The sequence below is a fragment of the Myripristis murdjan genome, chromosome 18 (genome assembly GCF_902150065.1).
Source record: "Myripristis murdjan chromosome 18, fMyrMur1.1, whole genome shotgun sequence".
Lineage (NCBI taxonomy): Eukaryota > Metazoa > Chordata > Actinopteri > Holocentriformes > Holocentridae > Myripristis > Myripristis murdjan.
The window spans coordinates 27,355,805-27,383,245 of record NC_043997.1 but is presented as its reverse complement, the minus strand read 5'-3'; the positions used below and the strand labels follow the sequence as shown (position 1 = coordinate 27,383,245).

The 27,441-nt window shown below is 40.2% G+C and overlaps 1 protein-coding gene across 1 annotated transcript in view; it reads right to left on the bottom strand.

Annotated features, from left to right (window-relative positions):
• ank2b (ankyrin 2b, neuronal) overlaps positions 1 to 27,441 on the bottom strand; it is a 119,903-nt gene that overhangs the window by 35,167 nt on the left and 57,295 nt on the right. The window contains 18 exon segments of the mRNA XM_030075794.1: positions 80 to 176; positions 281 to 485; positions 2,248 to 2,459; positions 2,858 to 3,012; positions 4,729 to 4,827; positions 6,133 to 6,357; positions 8,021 to 8,059; positions 9,849 to 9,952; positions 10,447 to 10,534; positions 14,610 to 14,751; positions 20,198 to 20,270; positions 21,556 to 21,654; positions 21,801 to 21,899; positions 22,843 to 22,941; positions 23,196 to 23,294; positions 25,199 to 25,396; positions 26,319 to 26,417; positions 27,051 to 27,149. Of these exon segments, the coding sequence (XP_029931654.1) occupies positions 80 to 176; positions 281 to 485; positions 2,248 to 2,459; positions 2,858 to 3,012; positions 4,729 to 4,827; positions 6,133 to 6,357; positions 8,021 to 8,059; positions 9,849 to 9,952; positions 10,447 to 10,534; positions 14,610 to 14,751; positions 20,198 to 20,270; positions 21,556 to 21,654; positions 21,801 to 21,899; positions 22,843 to 22,941; positions 23,196 to 23,294; positions 25,199 to 25,396; positions 26,319 to 26,417; positions 27,051 to 27,149 (2,231 nt within the window).

Here is a 27,441-nt window from a genome sequence, read left to right as displayed (position 1 = left end):
TCAGAGGAGTTTCCCTGGCAAGAGCTACAGCAGCAAAAGTAAAAGCTTAGCTCAGATCATTAACTCCTTTTTGTGGTACCTGGCAGACACATTGGTGGTGAAGGAGACACAGTCATTGATGAACGTTAAGGGTGTGGTTCCTGTTATGTCCTCCCATTGGGCGGGGGTTGTTCCACCTGCAAATAGGTGCAAACAGAAGATTGAGACATTCAGGTATAGGTTGGTGTGCTGGCCTGTGCATGGATGCAAGTGTGTGCGTGTGTGTTGTCTACTCTCTGACCAGTGATACTACAGAGCAGTCGTAAAGTGGGTGTGTCCCCTCCGAAGCCGTTGACCACTGGGTCGGAGTTGCTCTTGGGGACGGGGATAGTCATGGTGATGGGCTTATGAAACTTCCTCCTGCGGGGCTCCAGGGTGACGATGGGGCTGAATGTGGCCTTGTTCCCCAGGATCTTTCTCACCACATCTATACTCATGGGCTGAGCCTGGCAAAGCACATAGAGTAGGTAATAAATCTATACCAGTGGTTCAGATGGTCTAGCCTCAGGGTCCACATTTGTCCATAGTCATTCAGTTATGGTGTACTTATAGGCCAATTTTAGGGTGCTTTCAGACCTGTCCCGTTTGGAGCAGTTGTTCCAAAACAGGGAGCGTTTCCCCCTAAAGATCGGTTCGTTTGGACATATGAGAACACAGCAATCGCGCATGGATGTGGGACAAAACAAGCGGGCCGAGATCGCCTAGAAGAGGTGGTCTCGGCTCGCTTCCATTCGAGCCCTTGGAGCGGTTCGTTTGCAGTGAGAACATAACCGACACAGCAACCAACAGAACTCACTCATAACTGTGGTTCAACCAGCGTCAGAGCCCATCTTCGTCGGCAATTCCTTGTCATGGCACGTCTTCTTGCAGTATGATATTATTTTCCCCGCGCAGTCTTGATTCCCGGCAGAACTGGATGTTTTCCTCGGTTACAGAACACCGGTACATTAACCACAGAAACACACAGAAACAGTGGTGTAGTCTACGTGATACGCACATATACGCCGTATACCCACTAGAAAAGGTCCCGAATTAGACTAGACTACACCACTGCACAGAAACAAACTAGCCACGCACGCTGAAGATGCTCCATGGATTTTCTTTTTCCCGGGGTAAGAACGGAAGAGGAAACTTCTTTCGGGGTAATTTCTGACCAATGAGAGAACACTTGGTTCACACCTGGTATTTGTTTACAGCTTTGAACCGCTACAGACAGTTGCCCTTTGAACACAAACGCCCCAAATGAAAAACGAAATAACTGTATCGATTTAGCCCCTGAATCGGAACAAAGCAAACGGGCCACAGGTCTGAAAGCACCCTTAGAGCCATTCAAATTAATTTTGAAAAAGGAAAAATGCATACTTTGATACACTGTTAAATCTTTGAAAGCTAAATGAAAGTCGCTTTATTTCTTTCAATAAATACTGAGAAATCTGGTTCAATGATGATGCTATTTTTCATCTCATCAAAGCGATTTCACAACAAGTTTCTCAGGCTAAATGACTTAGACTTTTGGACCATAGCCCACCATATCATCTGTACGCAGCACAATAGTATAGCATAGTATAGGACAATAGTGAAGGACAGGGCTAACATCTCTGACAAAATTAGCTTCACTCTAATTTAAACAACTAACTAAACAGTAAGCTTTACAATGGACCTACATCTAACCAATTGCACAACTAAACTCTTTGAGGTAATGGCTGGATTGAAGACTGACAAAATACTGATATTTGGTCAGTGTGATAATTGCTACATTCTTACAATATAATTTGTTTAGAGGGAACAGTGGTCCTCCCCGATGTAAATGTTTGATTTATGATGATGACTATTCTTCTTCTTCTTCATTTAAAGAATGGATTCCAAGTGCAATTCTAAAATTTCTTGATCATTGTTATCCATTGTAGCAGACTAGACCAACTCACTTTTGACTCATTTAAGGTTGCCGTATCCAACTGATGCTCAAGCTTTCCATTTTTTATATTTTGCAATAACACTGCCTTGTATCTCACATAAGAAAGTTTCCATTCTTACTTTTTTAAATTGCCATCTATAATCACATCTATCCATCTATAATGTTGTGTTGATAAAAAAAAATCCATCCTGAATCCAACTACTACTACTATGATTTCACACAACAAATACAACAAAACAGGTAGCTGTATATATCAAAGGCACAGGATGGCTCTTCATGCTTTTGTCCATTACCTGCAGGCCGACCCTGATCCTCTTGGTGAGCGCGCCCTCGGGGAAAACTGCCTGGACTTGAGGCACAACAGTGCTGCTCAGAATGCCTCCCTCAGGACCTATCAGATTACTGTCCTGCTTGATGCGTGACACAACCGCAAAGTACTGTGGGAAATCTCTGGTGATGATGCGGCAGATGCGTTTCCTGTCCAGCTCCTCTGGTGTGTCCAGCTCTGGACAATGGAAACAGAGCAGATTACGCATTAGGGACATTACTGTTACTATAATATAGCACAATATATTACATTTCTGTATTGACCTGTTTTTCTCAGATCATAAGTAGTTTTTCCTTATGTTGTCTCATAATGTTTTTATGTATCCTCATGCTGCTTCTCAAGAATTCACAATATCCAACTTCTTTTCTAGGGCAAATTTTGATTTTCACCCATTTTGAAAATTTGATATTAATTCATCCACCCCATCACCAGGCTTTATGTAAGACAGTAATGGTGCTATAGTCCTCTCATCATTACTGGGTGCTGGATACTGGCTGGATGCTCCAAATCCTAACAGTTAGCCTCCTGCCACTGAGGTGGACTTTTCCCCATCAGGAGGTGAGTGATTGGTTTACCCTCGTCCATGCCGTTGAGTATTTGGTTGAGTTCCTCCTGGGTGTGTTCACAGTGATGCTCCTTCCAGCTCTCTCCAGTCTCGCTCCGCAGGATCACCAGTTCCCTCTCCTTCCCCCGCAGGGCAGCAAAGTGGGGGATCTCCACAATTACTGGACTGGGGGGGTAGAGGGTAGGTGCTGTGAGTGACTTACGGTATACTGTATTTGATAAATGGTACTTGCTAGGGCTGTAGTACTGATGCAGCATTTGGTCACAATTAAAGATACACTACTTTCCAGAATGTAAAGGTAATAGGAGTTAAAATTCATGGTCACTATGAGGTGACTCTCAACTCATTATTATCATTATTTTTTTTACATTTGTGAAGACATGTAGACTGTTTATTACCCATTATTTTCTTGGTCTAAAATGGGACTTGATTTGTTCTGGTCTGCACCACCTTTGAGTCTAGCCTTCACCAGAGCTTGGCTGGTCCTGGTCTTGAAATTGACATGGACTCAAATGACGTGATCTTAACTGCAGCCCTGGTGTTTGTATTCATAAGCTGTAACACTTACCTGACAAAATCAGTGACAACATAGTGACAACATGCTAAAACATGCTAAATCATCTATCACGGGATAAACACTGCTATTAAAGGATAACTGCTGCACTACACATATGATGTTAGAATTCTTTGGCCTGAGAGTAACTTTCAGTTTTTTAACAACGTCATCATCGTCATCGTCATCATCATTTGGCATGTAACATATTATTATTGATATAAGATGATGTAGACCTATATGCATATTAAGCAACTTTGCTCTGTGGTCGCTACGAGTGGCCGGGGAACATAGCTAGTTTTGAAACTTTGAAGGATGTCATTGCTTAGAAGTCATGTCATATATGACATCAGTAAACTGCATACTTTTCTTCTTGGTGGCTGGTGCGTGTGCCGATGTGAGTATTGAGTATTGTTACAAGTATCAAATACTGCTGCAAGTCACTTTTTGGGAAATTGGCCCAATGGTCAACGTAGCATTTATGTGACAAGATGACTGTCAGATAAAAATCAATACCAACTCTGCATTACTGAAAAGTCTATCTCCTAAACAATGCAAATTGTTTATGGTTACTTAACAAGTAACTAAATGCCGATCCCAAATATCTGTGAAGCCTGGTCTTTGATGGCAGGTGATGTCACAAGAGAACAAGAGGTCAGGCTTCACACACTTTTAGGTTTAGTTATTCGTTAAAGTTCTTCATGCTAATGCCTTTGCAAGTGCTCAGGATAGAGATATCTGAACCCATGAAATGCTATGGATTTGCTGGCACTCCTATTATAACATGTGAAAGGTAAGTTGACCAACAATCCAATTTCCAAAGAAGTTGGTGCATTCTTTTGAAGTGATTTGCCTCCAAGTTGTCTTCCATTCATTTCACATTAGTAGCGGTTGGATTTGCATGGTTTATGTGGATACAGCCAGAGAGCCCAACCATGCATTGTAATTTCACTTGGTTCCTAAATTACTCTCTAGCCAAAGAACCATCTAAACCCCACATGAAAATGACAGAAATTATCCTTCAACACAAAACTGTTAGGCAAACAGGAAGAACTCAAACATACAAAGCCAAACACAAAAAGGAGAAGGCTAGGTAAAAAAAAAAAGAAAAGGAATAGCATTGTAATGTTACAGAAATGCAAGGTCTAGAGTGCAAAAACTACCAGTTGAGGTGTGGCACAACACTCTAGTACAGGGAACATGAGCATATAAATACACAGAAAGAACATAACATCACAAAGAAGGGTCTATAAAAGAAAATACTGGAGACTGGCATCCATGGATTGTTTCATATGCATTACTGTTCATTTTTTCTTTTTTCCCCCTACCCAAGGAATTTTGTTCCCGGCGGGCCAAGCTGGAGAATTCGGCTAACCAAACTCTCGCCCTCATTAAGAGGTGGAGGGGCGGTGGGGAGGTGTAGTTTACTGTGTGATCAACCAAGCGTCCATACGCAGCAGTGAGAAAGAAAAAACACACAGTGTTTGGACTGGGTATAAAAGGATAGAAACCTTGCGGAATCATCTTAAACATTTTGGGTGTGACTATATGCATATGCTATGCTAAGGGTTATATAGGTTTGCTGATATATTGTGGCAGTATCAGCACAAAAGATCAGTGAACCAGTGTATGAGTCTAACCCTAGTGCAACAGTTTCCATTTATGATGCTTTCTCAAATATTACCACTAGGGGGCACCAACTTGTATTAAAAGTACAGCGACTTATCAGGCTACATATCAAATCAATCATGGTGCAAGTTAATTGAAACAGCTTTTTCTTCAGTAGGGAAGGGGTTATAAAGAGTTAGACTGCAGCTGTAGTGAAAGAAAAAAGGCATGCTGAAGAGCAAAGACTGGTAGATCCCTGGCGCTGGGAAAAAGCAAGGGCAGATATAGAAAGTTTTAGTAAGGCAGAGGCAGGGGGAAATTAATCTGAAAAATATGAAAGGGCAGCAGGTTGTGAGCTTCTCAATACAACAAATATAAATTCTTATCAGTACAAGACACAGGTAGTGCACCATTACCTCTCATGCTTTCTTTCAATCATTCAAGTTCTGTATTGTTCTTTTCCCCTCTTTTTTATATAGACATTTCTATTCAATTGCAATTCCAATTCAGTTTTTCAGTATCAATTCAAAAGGGTTTCATTATCATGAAATATCAAAGTACTCACTGCCAATTAAGAAATCATAACTAGAACCAGATTCATTTAGCAATGGCATGACATTGTGCAATTAACAACATAGGGCTGAATATCAATCATATCAGTTAACCAATTAATCAAAGGATAAATAATATCCAACTCTTTTCCTATTATTAATGTCCCTCCTCTCTAAAACTGTGGTTAATTTTGCTGAGAGAAAGGTTTTCAAAAGCACAACATATTAGCTTGAAAATATTGTCTTAGGTCTGCATGCAGGAGGGAGTGCTGTTGTGTTTGTGCCTGTCTTTCTCTCTGCTCTCTCTTTTCACTAGTTTCTTCATGTTAGTCTAGTCTTTTATCCCCTCTGCTCTTCCCACATTCCAAGTCAAACTTATCTCTCCTGTCAACTCACTGCCTCCATCATTACCTCCCTCAACACATTCCTGCAGCGCCCTTTGCCCTCCCCCCATATTTCCCTCCATTCCTATTGTACAACCATGTATCCATCCATTGTAAATTTCCCCGTGGTGGGACTAATAAAGGCTTATTTTATCTTATCTTATCTTATCCAACCATGCTACGGTCTTACCCGAGGAACTGGGCTCCAGACGGCCCCACTTCGATAAGCCTGCTAGCCAGGCCCTCACCCTCTACCATAGGGGGCATAGTGGCCAGACGGTGTCTCTTCACCAGCCGACATGTCACCCGTGTGGGGGCGCTGCACTTCCTGGGTGGGATGATGATGCGTAGTCCATTGTGCCGGCAACCTCTCATGGCTCCACCCCTGGCATCCACCATAAAGCTGACAAGGAAGCTGAGGTGAAAGAGGAGGACGGCGTTGGAAACCATGACAATTACAAGGCTTAAAGGAGTACACTCAGTTTTTGGAGACTGGACATGGACCATGAAGTGATGAGAGACTAGACACCAAAATCAAATTGTCTGCTCTGGTCCGCATGCTACTGTGACACCTTAGCATACACAATATGCTAAATGGAAGTAATCTGAAATGATTTGTGGCTAAGTTTTGTCTTAAGATCTTGGTACAATTTGTACAAAACAGACTTGAAAATAAAGTGTTTCAAAATATCACAGACTACTTTTTTTCCATAGGAAGTGGAGTTGATGGGATGAGAGATATGAGACTGTGTATAGCTAAAAATCACTGCACAATCAATGATAAGGTGGTTTCCTACCTGAAACAATTCCAAAAATAAATGTCTACATCAGCTGTAATGAGCACTGACCATACATTATAAACCAGCAACATTGAAAGGCCATTCTTAATTTCAGGTAATGCTAGTGGTCTGTTATCATTCAACATAGTGTATGCTTAGGTGTTAGTACGGAGCACCAGAGTCAACAATCTACTGGTAACATAGAGATGACTTTGGTATCTGTGTCCACATCACTTATTGGGTAAGGTGATGACCAGGACAATCTGCAAAAATCTTGATGCATTGTTTCAAGCTTTATGACCTCACAGCCTAAAGCGATCCGTGACCTCAGCTGGGGAAAAACTACCATTGCTAACACCTCATGCAATGTGGCAAATGGTCACAGAGTGGGGTTATGGGTGTGATGATGTGACAGTATGCCTAATTAAAATTTCAGATTGCCTTCAGTAATGCAAACAACACAATGCTGAAAACCACACAGAGACGTAGGAATATGTGTTATCAAAATTCAGCAACACAGCCAGCACAACTGTAAGATAACAAACATGACAGCCTTCCATGACTGGCACACAGCACAGAGGCTTTGTGCAATATGGTAAGCAAACATTAAAAAAACAAAACAAAATAAAACAATTTTGTTAACAAATTGAGAGAAAATGTAACAGTTTGATGGAAGTCAGATCATTCTCTGCTTAAAGAAATAAAAGATGAGTTCTAAGGTGATTGTCCTTTATGGTACAGTCTATTTTTTATTTATTTATTTATTTATTTTTTGTCTAAAATATCCATCAGAGCTAAAATGAAACAATGGCAGATATCTGTTAGTGGCAATGCACAATTCACAAGACATTCTGTGAAATAAACATGTCCTTAACCTGTGCTGCCTCTTGGCGTCTCTTGGGCTACCTTGTCTTTATTCCTTGATGTCCAAAATTCGCCATATCACAACACCTGTCCATGTGGAAACATTACCTCTGTGAAATTTGACAGGTGGCATCTGAAGCTAGGAGTGGCTTTTAAACCTGTCCATTTCAGGTTGAAAGTTTAAAATCACAGGCCAGATCCAACTGACTCAAGTCAAACTCAAAGTGGAGGGCAGACAAACTGAATCACAATGTGACAGTAAATCACAGTAAATCTAAAGAGAAAGAGTTACAGTATGAGGCAACACAGGAAAAGGACAGCAGCACACACACAAACATCTCTCCATCAGGAGAGCACACTTTGAGGGGAGGAAGAGCACGATGTAGATGAGGAGGAGGAGGGGGATAATGATGAGGCCAAGGTGCAGAGGGTCACCTGCTGTGGTCTCCATGATCATGGCACGGAGAGGAACGGCTAGAAACAACCACCATATCAGACAAGAAGGAAGAAAAAGTCAACCAGAAGTGCGTAACAGTCAGAGAGATAAACCCATGGAGAAAGAACAAGGCAAATTTAAGAAAAACAGAATGAGGACAAGCATAGATGAATGAAAACCTTTGCAGGGAACCTCTGGGATCTGACACAGACTCTGACTTACGACCTTAATCTAACACATTCATCTTGTGTTGTCACAATAACAAAAATTTAAATACTGGTTCAATACCAATGAGACTTTGTGTGCTGTTATTTCTTAAAACAGAACAGTTTGTGGTTCAATGATAAAGGGATTTTTACCCATTTTGAAACAGTGGATTATATTTCGCTTCCCCTCCAGCTGTTGTGTAGGACAGCAGTGATGCAATCTTCCTCTTATTGTTACTGAGTGCTGGATACTGGCTGGATGCTCCACATGCTAACTGTTAGACTCGTACTATTGAGGTGACTCCCCAACTAACTTTCTTAAAAAGAATTGTCATAATCCCATTTAACATAACTTGTTGCATAAAATGCACATGCAGTGCAGACTATAGTTTTGCTCAAATTATTGTTGATAACTGTATTTTTGCTATCAATATCCAGAGAGATCTGGGAACTTCTTCATCCATTCACATTGATAGGAAGTACCTAATCAGTTGTTGCAAAGCAGACAGATACACAACTCCAACTCAGGGATCAATTACATATTTCTGATTCAGATTCTGAAAGTCCATTGCAATGTTACCTCAACAGAGTGTAAACATGCAGATGGAAATAACTGAAAGAGGACAAAGAACTGCAACAGACAAAGTGTCAGCCTGGTTCTTGACAGTGTACTGCAGCAGCCAGACTGAAACAGCTGAAGACATGGCAGCAGCATCAATCTGTTCACCAGCGTCTCCAACCGGATCCCAGTACACCTGAACTGGTTGACAAACTGGTGCCACGAACCAAATATGGAACTGCTGTGTTCCATTTACAGAACTGATAAAAACCAACATCAAAGCCCTATACGTTGCTACAAAAGCTGACCAAGTAAAACGAGGAAACAATTTGCTTGACGGTTTTTGTTATTTGTCATGAGAATGAAGCAGCATCAGATTTTCAGAGATAAAATATAGTACTGGTGTAAATATCTGGTACGTTGATGATACTGCTCACCATGTATCACAGTGCATATGATTGTACAACATTACTGACAATTACACATCTATATTATCTTATACATGACATACTTCAGTGTTTATAACTGCTTAAAAGAAGATGATTAAATTATCAGTGACAGCAATAAAGCCAAATATCTTCATTTAGTTCAGTATCGCAGTAACAGATACCAACTGAAAGAAACCGCATTTAGTATCAGTCAGACTGAGTTGCATAATCCAGAGTATCATTACAAAATGCAAAGTATGGGATGTGTGAATGCATGTGCATGTGTTCACTATGTGTGCACCTGTGTGTGTGTTGAGGTCCAAGAGTGGTTCTGTATCCCTATAATTAAATACTCGGCAAGTTATTGATCACATAAATGACAGAAACAGATGTGTGTGTGTGTGTGTGTGTGTGTGTGTGTGTGTGTGTGTGTGTGTGTGTCATCATTTTCAATTTAAATGTTCTTTTTATTGTGAAGCACTTTGAGCTGCAATTCTTGTATGAAAGGTGCTATACAAATAAAGTTTTATTATTATTTTTATTATCAATATATAAGACTATGAAGTCTTGGGACAGGAATATGTAAGCTTCCTGGCATGTTAAGTCATCTTTTCCTCCAGCAGGTTGTACGTACCCAGAGTGGATGGGGCTGGAAGATAAAGCCACGTTGTCCAGGTTCTCTGTGCCCCAGCTCAGCCGGTATGAATCTCTCTCATTTTCCCTGGCAAGTGCCGAAAACTGCCATCAGAAAACAAGCCTCTTGTTAGAGATGTCAATTTGTCAAATTGTGAATTTCCCCATTGTGGGATAAATAAAGGCATATCTTATCTTATCTTATCTTATCTTATCTTATCTCATCTCATCTTATCTTAACTAACAACCTCACACCATCAATGACTGCAACTGCGGATAATTGATATTTTGTCCTGGCATTTAAAGAAACTGTGAACCCATTTTGAAAAATGTGACATTATTGCACTTCCCCCCAGCTGTTGTGTAGGACAGTAGTGGTGTTATCTTCCTCTCATTGTTACTGAGTGCTGGATACTGGCTGGATGCTCCAGATGCTAACTGTTAGCCTCCTGCCATTGGTGGACTTCTCCCCAGCTAACATTCAGCTAATTCACTTAATCCACATCAGTTCCTAAAGAAAACCAGTGCAATATTGAAAAGCTCAAAACGCTCAAATTCTAAACCTAGGTTTCAGGAGTCGTTTTGGTCCCACACTGTACCTGGTGACTGGCAAGTGTCTCATCCACCATGCCTTCACGCTTAGGGGAGTAGTAACTGTGGTGGGTGGGGGTGAAGGACCTGTCCGAACTGTAGCAAAGAAGAGGACATGGTTGAAGATGACAAAGATGCTCATGTAAAAAATGCAGATCACAGTAGCGGAGGAAATTAACTAAGGGACTAGAAACGAAAACACCCTTGAAAACTCATGAGTATTAATAGGGGTTTCTATCTCTGTAGGTTTATTTTATCTATTTCATAATTATTATGATGATCATTGTAATCTTCATTATTATTATTAGAAGTGGTAGTTGTAGTGAGTATTACTAGTAATACTTTTGTTATGGGCATAATTATTGCCAGTAGAGTAATTTCAGGGATGCACTCAAAACGTAAATGTAATGAATGTACTTGGAAAACTATTAACTACAGAGAAAGGGGCAATAAAAAATAAATGACTAATCCGTAAATTGGGATAAGGGGTGGATGTAAAAGCATGGGGAATTGTAAAATGGGAACTATCCTAATAAAAGTGGAATAAAAGCATGAACATGTGTCATAAATGACACTATGAAAGGGTTTTAATGAACTGTCCTTAATGAATAGACACTAACACACACCTACAATAGAAACTGGCTCATGTGGACAAGAAGCCCTCTACAGAACTAAGTTAGGCAATGTCCACACACTGACGGATATTTTTGAAAGCACAACTTGATTTTTTCATTTAAAAAACACAACAAAAATACCTCTGTCCACACAAGAATGCAAAAATGCATTGTGGAAAATGGTTGAAAACGTCTTAACAATATCCAAAACCTTCGAGAAGAGGAAGTGGAATGATAAAAACAAGGCTGAGAGGTTTATATGAACAGAGGAGGAGGTTGCGCTCCTCCCACAACTCTCAAATGAATACAAGTTGTTGAGAATAACTGCATGATCAAAGTTGCATTGGTAATGTGGACAGAAGATTTAAAGGGAAAGAAAATGTTGTTTTTTCAAAAAAAATTTGTCTCTGTGTGGATGTAGCCTTAATGTTCTTGCTTGCATCAACACCACTGAAATGTTAAAAAGAACTTTTCAACAGGCAAACTCAGAATATAAAACAAGAAAAGAAGAAAAAAGATGGACTCATTCTAACATAAAGTGCTACACAGGCTACTGAGTTATTACTGATGGTCTCAAACGGACAAATACTGTACTGAGCCAGCTTCAGCACATACCTTTGCATTCGACTATGCAGGCATGACGAGGGAGACAGAACAAACGATGGTGTATGAGCAGGAATGGTTGCAAAACACACCAAAACACGGACACACACGCCTGGTTTGTTAGTTAACACGAAATCCCAAAATGAATAACTTCACAGTTACACCACTGTTCAGGAAAAAAGCACTATTTCCACAGTATTTACACAGGGACAGGATCAACAGAGGAACACAACCCAGTCTCACAAAATTTTGTGAAATGAGCATTAACTCTTAAAATGTAAATACAATGCTTTGTGCACAGAATGTCAGAGAGATACACTATATTGCCAAAAGTATTCGCTCGGCTGCCTTCACACACATATGAACATGAGTGACATCCCATTCTTAAACCATAGGATTTAATATGATGTGGGCCCATCCTTTGCAGCTATAACAGCTTCAACTCTTCTAGGAAGGCTTTCCACAAGGTTTAGGAGAGCGTTTATGGGAATTTGTGACCATTCTTCCAGAAGTGCATTTGTGAGGTCAGACACTGATGTTGGACAAGAAGGCCTGGCTCGCAGTCTCCGCTCTAATTCATCCCAAAGGTGTTCTCTCGGGTTGAGGTCAGGACTCTGTGCAGGCCAGTCAAGTTCTTCCACACCAAACTGGCTCATCCATGTCTTTATGGACCTTGCTTTGTGCACTGGTGCGCAGTCGTGTTGGAACAGGAAGGGCCATCTCCAAACTGTTCCCACAAAGTTGGGAGCATGAAATTGTCCAAAATGTCTTTGTATGCTGAAGCATTAAGAGTTCCTTTCACTGGAACTAAGGGGCCGAGCCCAACGTCCGAAAAACAACCCCACACCACAATCCCCCCTCCACCAAACTTTACACTTGGCACAATGCAGTCAGACAAGTACCGTTCTCTTGGCAACCACCAAACCCAGACTCGTCCATCAGATTGCCAGACGGAGAAGCGTGACTCGTCACTGCAGAGAACACGTGTCCACTGCTCTAGAGTCCAGTGGCGGTGTGCTTTACACCACTGCATCCGATGCTTTGCATTGCACTTGGTGATGTGTGGCTTGGATGCAGCTGCTCGGCCATGGAAACCCATTCCATGAAACTCTCTACGCACTGCTCTTGAGCTAATCTGAAGATCACATGAAGTTTAAAGGTCTCAAGCTATTGACTCTGCAGAAAGTTGGCGTCCTCTGAGCACTATGCGTCTCAGCATCCGCTGACCCCGCTCTGTGATTTTATGTGGCCTACCACTCCGTGGCTGAGTTGCTGTCGTTCCCAATCGCTTCCACTTTGTTATAGTACCACTAACAGTTGATTGTGGAATATTTAGTAGCGAGGAACTTTCACAACTGGACTTACTGCACAGGTGGCATCCTATTACATTACTATTACAGCACCATGCTGGAATTCACTGAGCTCCTGAGAGCGACCCATTCTTTCACAAATGTTTGTAGAAGTAGTCTGCATGCCTAGGTGCTTGATTTTATACACCTGTGGTCATGGAAGTGATTGGAACACCTGAATTCAATGATTTGGATAGATGAGCGAATACTTTTGGCAATATAGTGTACACTTCCCTGCCAGGTAAGGATGGCATGGAGGAGACATGACTAGAAACAGGAAGTTGTATAATGGCAAGGTACTGGTGTGGAGGTCTGAGTGGTCGATGGGCAGATACATTTCACTTCCACTTTCACAACCTCAATTCACAACTAATCCTTCTAGCTCTCATTCAAAGCATTTTTTTTTTCATCTTGAATCTTCCATCTTTTCACTTAAAGGCCCATGCCTGTGACTTTAAATGCCTGGCCTGTTTACAACAATTTACAATTGCAACAAACCATTTACACTGAAAAACATGCAGGGGTACTAGAGATTTCACAACATATAATTGAAATCCCTTGTATTCAAATTTGACTTGCTGGTTGAAAAACACACCTTATAATGTTCTGCCTCTGTGGCTAAGAAAGTCATCAACATTCCTAAACCACAGAGCTGAGAACTGGCTATTTAAAGCAAACTTTTCCCAGGGGACTATTTTCCCACAGAGAGACCGTTTCACTCCACCCGATTTCAAGTCATCAGAACACAACAGTGCTGCTGCTTTTTAGGAAAACCTGTCACAACTTCATGACAGTGATGGATTATTGGTGTGAAGAAAGTTTGAAGTCTCTGAAAGTTCATTTTCATATCATAGTGGAATGAATGGAAACCAGTGGCTGGATAAAAGGGAGGAAAAATGATATGGCAGTTCTAAAATACAGCTGCTTAGCAGCATGAAGTTTATACATTTTGTAGATATTACACTAAACATACAAAATCACTCGGATGGTCCTTTAAAGTGTCAGCTAACCCTAAAACAACATTTGACCCCAAGACTGTTGGTCATGCAGAGATTTTAACCACCAAGTTCCATGTAAAAAGAATGTAATCCACAAGTCGGAATTTTCGGAATTCACGGAATTTCGTCTCATATAATGCTGTAAATTCCAGGAAGTGTTTTGGGGTGAAACGGTGGCTTGTACTTTCTGGCACAACACGTTCCCATTTAGTGGTCAGCCCTCATTCAAGCTACATCATATTTTTCAAAGCCAAGATGCCATTACTTTATGGCGGCATCATCCATCATTGTATCAAATAGAAAATATCTAGATGTCTTACACAAAAATAATACAAAAACCTTGCGGAACTGTGAATTGCCTATGTTTAACCAAAGCTGTTTTCATTTTCGAAACCTGACCTCAACCTCATTTCACAGGATGTGCAAATTTCATGAAATTTTGTGAGACTGCATTGAAGAAACAGGAATAATGTTAGTGTGGTATCAAGAGTCCATATAGCCAGAGGAACAAAACTTATCTTGAACTTGTCTTTTCTACAAAAGTCAGTTACTCGGCTACTTTAATTCTCCATTGCTCTTGACCTTAATGTAGGTGTGTCTGATTCACCTGTCGGTACGTGCACCCTCCAGGCTGAAGCGGAGGTAGTTCATTCCATCCAGGTACTGTCCAGGCAGGGAGTCATCTCCCAGCTCCCTGAGGTCCTCGGCCCTCAGATACTCCCCTCCATCACCAGTCATTGTGTCGTCACCTTCGAACAGTGGATAAAGGGACAGAGGTGAGTTTTCGGGGTGAGTTTTCTTGAAGCAAACGCAAGCAAATGCAAACTTTTGGGAGCTTTTGGGAGATCGGCCCATTGGTCAGCTTACCTGTTAAGTAAGGAGAACATTACCAAAATCTATAACATGTCCCTGGTAGATCACTTGTTGTGGTGCGCCATGCTACCTCTGTAGCATTTTATATTGAGAGATAGTTGGCCACTAACATTAGCTAGTTTTATTATATGGCCTGTAGCAACCACATATTCATCCAGTTAGCTGTACACAGTTTCATTTTTCTATCACTTCCACTTCCTGTGGAAACATGGAAAATAGATCATGATTGAAAAAAAAAATCATATTTTAAAGGACCATACCAGTAATTTTGAATGTTGGGTCTGTTTGCAAAAAACAAACAAACAAACTGATAATTGGCAAAATTAAAATAAATTAAAAATAAAGCAAAATTTTCCCAGGGATTATTTTCCTGCTAAGAGACCGTTTCACCCAACTTCAAGTGACTCACGTCAACAAACACAACAGTGCTGCTGCTTTTTGGAAAACTAATGTAGACAACTATATTATGTTGATGGAACACTGGTGTGAAGAAAGTTTCAAGTCTCTGAAAGTTCATTTTCTTATCATAATGGATGTTTAAGAACAGGCAAAAGGAAATCCACAATCTTTTGATTTCTTTTTGGTTTTATTTACATATTCAGTAGACAGACTTTAGAGGCAAACTCAAGAAATGACTCTGTAGGCCTGTAGGCTTCATGAGGTCATTTGTTATTAAACTGTTTTGTTATGGTGATGGAATACTGATGTGAGGAAAGTTTGAAGTCTTTGAAAGTACATTTTCATATTGTAGTAGAAATAATGAAAACCAACAGCTGAATAAAAGGGAGGAAAATGACATCAAGTAAAATATGACTGATAACTTTTGGAGAAGATCAGCAGAAACACTGGTGTGGTCCTTTGATATTACTACTTAGCATTAGAAATGCTACTGGTTCTCATTTTAATGGGTTGCTACATGTAGACATGTAATTAGAACATGTAATTTGTCCACAGTGTATGTTTAAGTGTTAGCAAGGAGCCACAGTACAAGTGATCTCTTGTTCCAGGGTCATGTGGATGATTTCTGGTGTCTCTGATCACTTAATAGGTAGGCTGGCCAGGGGGCAACTCTTCTGAAACCTTGGTGTACCCTTGAAGTTCAACAATGTAATTCTGTGCACAGCAACAGCTACTGCTGCATGCTCTCCCTTTCTTCCATTCTCTCTGATATCCAACATATTTGTTTCTCTTAGAAATCTCTACGGCCTTATATTTTATCTGCACCAGAGAGAAAAAGCTCTACTGCTGTTACCACTACTGTGCAGCAGGGGTGGCATCACTACTGGCTGCAGGTAAACCTGGGCCAAAACACTCTGTAGAATCCATTCATATTTTGGAAGAAGAAGGGTTTGGCTACAGACCTCCACTCTCAGGCAACATGAAACACACACAGAAGAGACCGATTGTAAAGGTCCACCATTCACGGTTAGAGCTTGTCTTTGGCAGTAAAGTGATACATTTTGCTAAAGGCTGTGTGACAGTGTTTTAAAAGAGCTGATGTACATTTTTTGATATGTTGCACATGTAAACATTTTCTTCTCAGTGTATTATCAATAGTGCAGTAAGTATTAGCATTTCTCCAGACTGGGAGAAAACACAATTAAAACCTTATAATGCTCATAATCCATTCCTTGAGTTTTAACAAAATGAACTCGAGGGCAAATGAAATGATTATGTCTTAACCTGCACACATTAGTCCACATCTGGCAAGTAGCACCAAATTTCAAAAACACTGGAGGGTCAAGATTATTACTATTACTGGGTACTGAATACCAGTACCAATATACTAGCAACATTTAAGGCCAGTATCTTGAGTATTCAGTATCATTCATGAATGTCAAGAATTCAGTCTTTGCCACAGAATTCTATTTAATGGACCCGTAACCACTATTCAAGCCATTGCGCACTAATTTTCCATTTGTTAATACATAATTTTTAATATGAGGCAAATACTGGCCTGGATATACTGGTCTCACTCAAACATATGTTTAGTCCTGGTAAAAGTTCATTTCAGAGCGCAGCAGATGTCAATAATGATGCAGCAAGAAGAGCCTGAGAGAGTGGTCTGTAGCCACAGATGAACCCCAGATCTGCCACAGAGCAGTTGTAGTTGAAAAGTATGAAAAGTGTGTGTGTGTCATCCTTTGGCCCAGGTCTGGCAGGAAGCGTTATGCTAGGCCAGTACAACAAGTGAGAGACATACTGTAGTTAGACAGAGATGTTCTGGTGCCTATAGTATACTGGCTACCTGGAGAAGGAAGAGTACAAAAAGGACATAAAACAAACATAACTTAAGGGCATACCTCACCCATTTTGAAAAATGTGATATTATTTCACTCCCCGCCCCCTTTGCTGTTATGTAACACAGCAGTAGCTTCATCTTCCTCTCATCATTAGGCCAGTGTTATACCTTCCATGTCCACAAGTACGTGCGGGTCCGAATGATGTAATTTTATTCACTACTCATGTCTATGTGGGTCAATGGGGACCTGTCTGCACGTAGCCCAAAATTTGTGACCATGTGTAAGAAACGTTATGCTGAACCAGAAGTGAGAGACATGCTGTAGTTAGACAGAGATGTTCTGGTCCTTGGAGTATCCTGGCTACCTGGAGAAGGAAGCGTATAAAAAGGTCATGAAACAAATATAGTGATCAATACTCCCAGCTACAGGAGCACCAACTGCAACCTACAGTGCAAGTGTGGAATACATCTGCCACGTAGACTCCAGAGAGTGCACAGCTACTACACATCTGAGGTGTCCACAACTGTCCGCAGCTGTCTCTGTACACGTCTGCTCAGGAGTATGACTAAGTATTGTTGAGGTGGACTAATAAAATTAACTGCCTTAATCCAAAGAAGGGTTAAAATAACTTTACAAGTGTCGCTCAAAGTAAAATGCACATATGGCCACTGAGTACAACAGGTTTGCGCAAATTACTGCCATTTTGCCCTGTAAAAATTCTGCATTATAATAATAAAATAATTAACAAAATAATTAATCAAACTGAAACTTTGTTTAAAAAATAACACTCAGTAACAATAAGAGGAAGATAGCATCACTACTGTGCTACTACTGTCCAGCTAGTGTAGTGTTAGTGAAGTGAAACAATATCAAACTTTTCAAAATGGGTGAACTATCCCTTTAAAATACAAACAGCATTCAACACTTTATCACTCTTGATAGTGCTTTGTGTTATGGAATTAGTATGATTCAGCTGCATGAAAGTCAAAAGTAATTCAATAAATTGAAATACCAGGCAATAGGTGGACCAAGCTGGCTGGATTCCACACTAAAATCAAAGTCTTGATTCCAGTGCTCTTTAATCCACGAACACAAACTCATGTCCTGAACTGCTGAATTTGAAGCAGTTGCTGCTTTGGTAAGAATAAAGACTCATACATGTACATCGAAAACTACTGCAAAAATCCTACAATGACTCAGATTTAGCCTTTGCAAAGAATACATCTTATAATACTAACACTGACAGCCACTAGGTTAAACTAATAGAGAAGCCTGAGTTGTGTTTGGTTTTGTATTTCATTGCGTATCTGTGGTGCTAGAAATAAGCTTTGAACTTTCACTGTGGGTAAAGTCTTTAAGAAAACTTAGGGTAGTTTTCTTGTTTTATTTAGTGTCTTTGCTCTGGATTTCTCCCAATTTCTCTGGAAGATAAACATCTTCAGAGCACCCTTAGAGCACAGCTTTGTACTCTTTGTAGAGAAGAAACACATCTCCAACTGTTTTTCACCCTATTCTATCCCCTGGCTATTATTTCAAGTTCAAAAACCCATGTTGCATTAACATTTGGGGATAAGATCTTGCACTCAAAACAATGTTCATTTATGTACTCAGATGTACATTAGAAAAGTATGTGTATCGATCCTTTGGGCAAAAATTATGTGCATTGATGCTTTGAGCAACAACTGAATTTCTAATAAGCTGCATTTCAAAAGGGAAATGACTCAAACCCCCTGGAAATTCAACTTGGGATTCCAGATACTTTTTCTGTATTATTGGTATCCAAACACAATGTAGCAGTTATTACTCCAGCATTCAACCAGACACCGATTACTACAACTTCATTCACCATGCAAGTCACACCAAATCCTTCCACACGCCCTCACAGCACAGCACTGCATTACCAATACCTTCCACATCCATGGAGTCATCTGACATAACATCATCACCCTCAGCAGGTTTCAACACTGTGGGTGGACAGCACAGGTATTAACTCGCCTCAAACTGTAGTGAAGACCGGGGAATGGAACTCGACTTTTCCCAAGAGGCAAGTGCAAAGACTATGAACGACAAACTGAATATACACTACGTGCTTGTTCCATACAGAGTTTGAAATAGAACTTGGCTGAAACAAGCTGATATGGATGCCAATTACTAATATCTTTAAATTTGACCAATTTCATGACCCACTTGCAAAAAATGACAAAGATGTAGAGATAAAACCCAGAACTGTATTCTTATTAGAGTGCAAAAGTAAAAAAAAAAAAAACAAAACCTGAGACCTATGATGGCATATTAGGGCCATTGTAGGGAGAAAAAATTAAGCCAGGGGAGGAGAATTAATTCCAAGATTAAAGCAGTAAATTTGGTAAATTTATGAGAAAAAACTCACAAATGTATGAGAAAAAAATCTCATGAAAATAGTTTTTCTTATTCTATCAGATTTAGTAATAGAGACTTTATAATCTCAGGGTTTGTTTTGTAAGTTTTTTCTCATAAATGTATCACTTAAATCTTGGAAATCTTTATTTATTTATTTTTTTCTCAGAATATTACCCCTCTCCCCTGGTTCCATAGTTTTTTCTCTTACTGCTGCCACAATCAGCCCTGGAGAAGAGCCTATGGGAGGCCTTGCACTCTAATGACAGTCAGGATATTGAAATTCTTCTCGGCTACACTGCAGGCTTTGCACACTGTCATCCCTGCTGAATAAAATCTTACAATACAACAATGGGACATTTTCTCTGAACACATCTGATAAAAAATGAATAATTGTAAAATTGTATTGACTAGCTGCAATCAGCGAGGAACCTCCATCACATCAGGAAGGGTTGACATGGCACAGAAATGTATCACCCTAATCTGGAAACCACCACATGACTGGGCTGTGGGGTTTACAGTGGGACAGGCGCTAACTAGGCTGCTGATTTGGGTTGAGCCTGTGATTCAGCAAACACAGCTGGGGGTCTGTGGCTGATACAGCTGGTGTAACAGATCCACACACAGCCAGGACGCTGCTGAGAGGCTCTTTCCATCTGGAGAGCTGGAAAGGTGGCAGTCTCTGGTGACCAGCATGACTCACCTTCCTCATCTGACACATCCAGCACCTCGGTCATGGTCTCTGGCACATTCAGCTTGTGTTTCTCCGTCACCGTCTGTGGTAACACAACAGAAAATGGATATGTTTAAGCCTGAGTCACATGCAATGTAAATGTCTTTGACAAATCTCACTCAGCACCAAATCCTCCAAATTAGTAACATAAATTCTTTTGATGGGTACAATAAAGCCTATGCACTGGGAGATCTGGCCATTCAGAGTGGCAAGATGTATTTCTTATCATGATTATAATTGAGAGGAAAGTAGAGATGGGACCATATAAAACTTTAAAACCACGATCATATGACCATGCGTTTTGCTATCACCGCAATGCTGTTAAAATGTGCTAAAAATGTTAAATAATAACTAATACATGCTTGAAATCATTTGTATTGACAATGACAACTTAAATCGTTAGCATTAAAATATCCAAAACTAATTTAACATGTGAAATATAAAACACAAATAAACAGTATACATAAATACAGATGGGTCAAAAAACAAAAAGAAAAAAAAAAACCTGAATCATTGAATCGATTTGACTAAAAACTGATGTTTGACCTCAGCTTTCTATTTCTGCCATTTTTCTTCTTTTTTCTTCCTGTCATAGTTTTCTACTTTTCTAGTTTACTAGTCATACTTTTCTAGTTTTCTCTTCATAATTTTTTTGTTTTCTAGTTTTTGTTTTCAATTTTCTAGAGATAGTTATTGTCAACAAAAGTTCATTGTTGGAATTTATCATTCTTGTTTTCAGCCCAGAAAAGAAGTGTTGCTGACAAATATTTTTACACAGTTTTAGTCAACAAAAATTAACACTGATATGTAATAAATTAATAATAATATATGCTTGTCAATTATTTGATCATACATAATAATAGTACATAATAACAGAGAGCTTCCTGCAGCTTAGAATTTAGTGAACTGGTGCTCCTTCATATCCATTATTCATATACACTTGATTAGGGCTGTAGTCTGTTAGTTGACTGGTCGATTTATTGGTCGATACGTTCTTGGTCGACCAAAATCTGATTGGTCGACTATTTGCCGTGTTAATTTTATCAGGAGTAAAGCACTAAGTGCTAATGGGGGTGTTTTATTTATAATTCATTTAGGCAGACAAGGCTACCAGGTAGGCTACTGCCCAGTTAATTAATCTAAAAATAGTAACTTTTTTTTAGTCAACTTTTGGTCGAAATTTTTGGACTTTTGGTCGAAATTTCATGACTTTAGTCGACCAAGATTTTCTTTGGTTGACTACAGCCCTACACTTGACATCACTCATGAACTACAGATTGTCATGGGAGTTTAATTTAGCCTCAGGAGAGTGTGTGTGTGTGCCATACCGTTGTGGTAGTGATGATCTCCTCGGTGACGACTCTCAGTGTGTCGACTACAGAGATGTAGCCCAGCCGCCGAGCAATGGCCAGAGCTGTGTTACCGTTCTGCATAAGACAACCCACGACAAAAATGGTGAGTGAGTGTGTGTGTGTGTGTGTGTGTGTGTGTGTGTGTGTGTGTGTGTGTGTGTGAGTGTGTGTGTGTGTGAGTGTGTGTGTGAGTGTGTGTGGGAGAGTGTGCCTTTACTCACCACAGTGATAGCATTGGGCTTGGCACCGTACTGTAGCAGTACATTGATGATGTGTGTGTTTCCTTGCTGCGCTGCCTGGTGAAGAGGAGTGTATCCGTTCTGGGAAGGAATGAAGAGAGGAAGGAACGACATGTAAAAATATATCATATTCATAAATAAATATGTATGTGGCCCAAAATGATGAACATACATTGTAAGAGATAGTTTTCTATTTCTTTTTCAAGCACAGACTGATCCTTAGTTTTCAAATATCTGATGTAAAATGGAGGTCTTGTAAAGTTAAATGAGTGTGGCTGGGTTCGTGATGATTGGTCCTTAAACCTGTGAGCCCCGTCATGCTCATCGGTGGGGTCATTGCTGAACTTTGTGCAAACTCACTGAAATTTATCTGAAATTCTAGTGGAGATCCAAAGGTTTCCAAAGGTGCCATAGATGTGCTGCTGAAGTTCAGGGAAATATGTATGAAATGATGCACAAAACATGTAGATATTTTCTATCTGATGTGATTCTGCAGCCATAAAACAACAGCATCTTGGCTTTGAATATTTCACGCAGTATCAGTGTGATGAAGCTTCAATGAAGCTGCAGCCAGCAGAGACACAATATGGATCAGACACTGCTGTATAATATGGATTTTTTATGATAGTGGTAATGGCAGTGGTTTTAAAAATCATCGATGTCTAACTTAAATTCTATGTAAATGGTATCATTATGCTCTCAAAATGAAGACCACATTTCTAATAAATCCCAGGTCCTGTAGCAAAGTGGATGCTGCTGCTTGTTGCCCCTCCCCCTCCCTGCCTCCACTCTTTACTGAAGAGGAAAAAAGGGGATTTTCTTTTTCCATTGACCTTTGTACTCCCTCCACCATCTGTCACTGCCAGAGGCTTCAGCTCTGCTTATGCTAGAGGAACAGCGCCCTCTTCTTGCTATGTGCTGTAAAGCACAAGCAATTCAAATTTCCCGCAAATAGCCCTTTAAGTTACTATAATATGTTTATTGCAGGAATACAAATATCAATATTTGACTGTAGTGTTAGTACCTTGGTCTTGGCGTTGACGCTGGCTCCGTTTTGTAGCAGGAAGTTGACCATCTTGGCATTACCATAGTGACACGCTACAATCAGAGGGGTGTAGCCCAACTATAAAACAGGAAATCATTAGAAATGTTGATACCTCAATAATACTATGACAATACAACACCTGAAGTGTAAAGTGCGCTATGTAAAAATGCATTGAAGACAGGACTGTTTTGACTCTAATTTACCTTTACCTTTACTTAAGGTTACATGAGGATCCTGCTCATGAAATATAATAAAATATAAAAATATGTAAGTATTAAAGTATAAAAGAAACACAGAAGAATGTGGATGTGTTAAAACAGTGTTGCTCATACTTTGGTCTGCTGGTCAAGGTTTGCTCCGTTTTTGGCCAGGATCTCAGCCACTGCAACTTTGTCCTCCTGGGCTGCCAGATGCAGGGAGGTCAGGCCACTCTGCACACACACACACACACACACACACACACACACACACACACACACACACACACACACACACACAAAGATCAGGTATTGCATGAGTGACAGTTAAGTCCTATTATTATGAAAGTATAACTTTAAGTATGAATCTTCATATATTAACTATAAACTTTCACAGAACTCCTCTTCTCATCTAATCATCATTCCAAGACTGCTCGTGTCGCATCTGAGGAAGACCTTTGGGTTTTACTGTGCACTACTGGAAATATGCCATCATACTTAGCTCTAAGAAAGTCTGACGTTCTCGTCACAATGTACAGTCCTGCCTGATGAGGAATAGAGCTAACGTCTTCATGCACATTTACAGTGTGTTTAGCTAAGTAACTGTTTATGCTAAACAACAGACAGGGAATGGCAGTGTGGTGACTCTTTTTCACTGATGAGCAGACTGAGTGAGCTACATCAGATGCCTGCCCTGTGAGAGAGGCAGAGGAGGACAGGTGTTGTCTTAACACCTGAAAACTCAGCCAGTTCTGCTTGCTTAGCTGCAGACTAAATCTGACAGCTGATACATGGGAGCAGTGGCTGATGGATGGGTGCACCTTGTGTGTGTGTGTGTGTGTGTATATGTGTCATAGATGGTACCTACTTTCTACATCATAAAACACTGATAATTCATTCAGAATAGATTCGAAGAGCTTGTCCTATCAGATTCTACAAGAAGTCTGAAAACATATATGTTTTTTTCTCTTCTCTGTCTTGTAACCAATAGAGGAGAGGAAGAAAGGTGGAGTTATGCTCTTGTCCATTTTGAAAAGTGGGGAATAGTTGTAGGTCAAACACTGCTATCACAAATGACCTTACAGAGAAATTTAAAGGTGCTATGTGTAGTTTAAAGGTGCTATGTGTAGCATTTTCACCATTAATATATCGAAGCCAATTTCTTTACGATACCTTGATAAAAATACTGTAAATAAGTGAAATCATTCAAGATGAACAAAAACCTCGCATGCTAATGCAAGTGTTCCTCAAACTCTAGGCCTGATGAGTCCCACTGTTGCTTCAGTCGCAGTTTTCGTCTTTGGCTTCACTGAAGAGGATAAATATGTTGGAAATTATTTTTTCATTAGCTTTTCACTCATTCCACCATCTCTTTTCTTGGCAGAAACTCAGAAAGCTTTAGCTCTGTTTTGCTCTGGCAGAGAGGTGCCCTCTTCCCGTTCTGTGCCACAAACCAATTCAGCAAATTTCCCCACAAATATGACCCAGTGGCACGCAATGTAAAATACCATGTAGAAGCTTGTAGAGGCTACAAGTCCTCTTGGTGATGGTATTTTTTATTCATATTAAAGGACCATACCTGGGATTTTGAATGTTTGGCCCATTATCTACAATCTTCCCACATTTTATGTTGCAACAAATTACTTGGCAAATCATGTGGGGGTACTAAAGATTTTATATTATATAATTAAAATTTCTTGTCCTTGAGCAAGACACTGAAACCCTACTACATAATTGGCAGCCGTGGCCTAGGGGTTAGGTGTTGAGGTTCAGTGCCTTCTGTAAGACACTAAACTGCAAACTGCTCCACAGTGACTGTGTGTGCAGTGCAGATAACTGGCTGTGTAAAACAAATGTTTCCCTGGGGACTATTTTCCAGCAGAGACACCCACAACAGTGCTATTGCTTGTATTGTATTGTTGTATTGCTTGTATGTGGATGTCCATCACGGTGATGGAATACTGGTGTGAAGAAAGTTCACACCGGAATGAATGGAAATAGATTGATAAAATGTAGGAAAAATGCTATTTGAGTTCTAAAATACAACTGTAACGATATTTCCTAAATCAGTTATGACTCTTAAAATGCTGCATGTGGCATCTGCAAGTATTTCTGAAACCAACCCAGCCTTACTATACCTTGGTGGGGACGTTGACCTGGGCTCCCTTGCTCAGGAGCAGGGCAGCCATGTCGGCATGACCCTCCTGGGAGGCCAGGTGGAGTGGAGTGACTCCCTGCTTGGTAAGGATGTTGGTCTCTGCCCCGTACTGCAGCAGCACTGTGGCGATTTCCATCTGGTTCTTCTTAGCTGCGATGTGTAGAGGGGTGTAGCCATTCTGGTTGGCCAAGGGAGGGGACAGAAAAACTGGTGTCACTATTAAATGAAGCTGAGACTGGGAAAGCCTGAATCTCCAACCCCCCCCCAACTCTTCAGGACAGCGTTGTTTATAAAGCTGCTGATGATGGCCCTTGGTTGCTGTGTTTTTTGTTTCAAATGTTGCGCACTAATTCTTCCTTATGCAAGTACCTTCATTTTTCTGTTTAATGTTAATAAAAGCAAAAGCAATGAAACTGTTTTTCTTTTGTGGGGCTTTGTGGGGCCTTTTTTTTACTAATGAAACACAGTATGCACAGGTAGGTATGTAAGTATGTATGTATGTTTGTAACTGCATGATTCACACTTCCATTATTGGGACCCTTTAAAACAGAAAAGCAAGTTTGAAAACACTGGTCAATCTAATTCCAAAATGGGACGTGACATCTCTACTTCAAGGAACTCTAAAATCTTCATGGATGATGAAGAGAGAACTCAAGAATAATACTTATAAAGAGAATGCCCATTTTAATTGGGTTTACCATCTCTTTCATATGTACTGATTTGGTGAGATTTCATTTGTTTACAATGCAGCTCAACTTGTTTCAAAAATTTGCTTATTAAATTTAATCAATATCCCTACTTAAATTTTTCTCACTAGTGATATGAGTGATCTGTCTTATTCTGTCTTGTTTCACAAAGTGACACTTGGTTGTAGAAAAAAAAATAACTTGAAATATAGTGGAAACTGAATCATCTCATCCCAATGGTGAAAATCTTCACTTAATATGATTTTACACTCACAGGCTGAAAATGACCCTAAATTCCACGGTATGGTTGAAGACCAGAATCAACTCTGTACCCCTGGGTTGACCACCAGCCCCCCCATTATTCCCAGCACAGTGACTGGAGCTCTGCATTGGGGGATCCTGCTGGACTCTCACCTTGGCCATGGTGTGGGGGGACGCTCCTTTGTCCAAAAGCAGGAGTGCTACCTTCTGGTTATCATAGTGTGCTGCAACATGGAGCGGGGTGAGGCCGTTCTGTAAGGGATGGACGATGAGCGCACAAGGATTAAACAGCGGTTAGCACGGCAAGCAGCCATTAACAGCAGTCTACACACACAGACACACTCGATGAGAAGTGTTATGAGGGGGTCATACTGCAAGGTTAACATGAATTAGAGTCATATTAGAGAGCAACAGCTTGGAGGGGGGTAACTGGGCGGGTCCTTATTAAAACGAAAAGAAGAACATATCCAAAGAAAAGAAAGGAGGTTTGTTGTAAAAATGAATCTGTTATCTGTTTTGTGTTTGTTTTCTGGAATAAACCAAAGTTAATCCAAATGAAGGAATGGCTGATTTTAATCAAACTAGGCTTACCAGGACTCTTGCAGTCAACACAACCTCAATACAAAAAATAGCAACACACTATTTCAATTTACAAATGACTTTTTAACTTTGCATGCATATGACAAAGGTAAAAACTAGAGATGGCAACATATTTCTATCTCTTCATAATCATGATTCCTGTATAAAATGTCCAGTATCTTAACGAACTTATACAAGTAAATGTCACTTCATGAAAGTTTGAAGAAATTGTTAAGTGCTTCATTCGTCTTATCTCATACAGTTGTTGTCTTGTTGAGGTCTCAGGTGTTTATATGCGATGCATACCTTCCCAGCAGAATCAGATGGAGCTCGGCGCTGCAGCAGAAGTTTGGCTACATCCAGGCTTCCGTATTTGGAGGCCACATGCAGGGGAGTGAATCCTTTCTGTAGAGAGAAAGAAACAGGGATGGTATAAAAAAAAATGGACACCATATTTTTACTTGCATATATGATCAAATAACAAAAAATAAAACTCTTATGTTTTTGCACTCTATCCTATCTCCTTTTGCCTAGGTCTTTGTCCTTCACATACCCAGGAAAATGACAGACAGTTTAATTTCACTAACATGTAATTCGACAGTTGTGATTAAAAGTTCTACAGGTCCCTAAGGCAAAATCTAAGACTGAGTCTGTGTCTGAAACCCTAATGTGTCTAATTGGGGGTTAGTGTCATGAA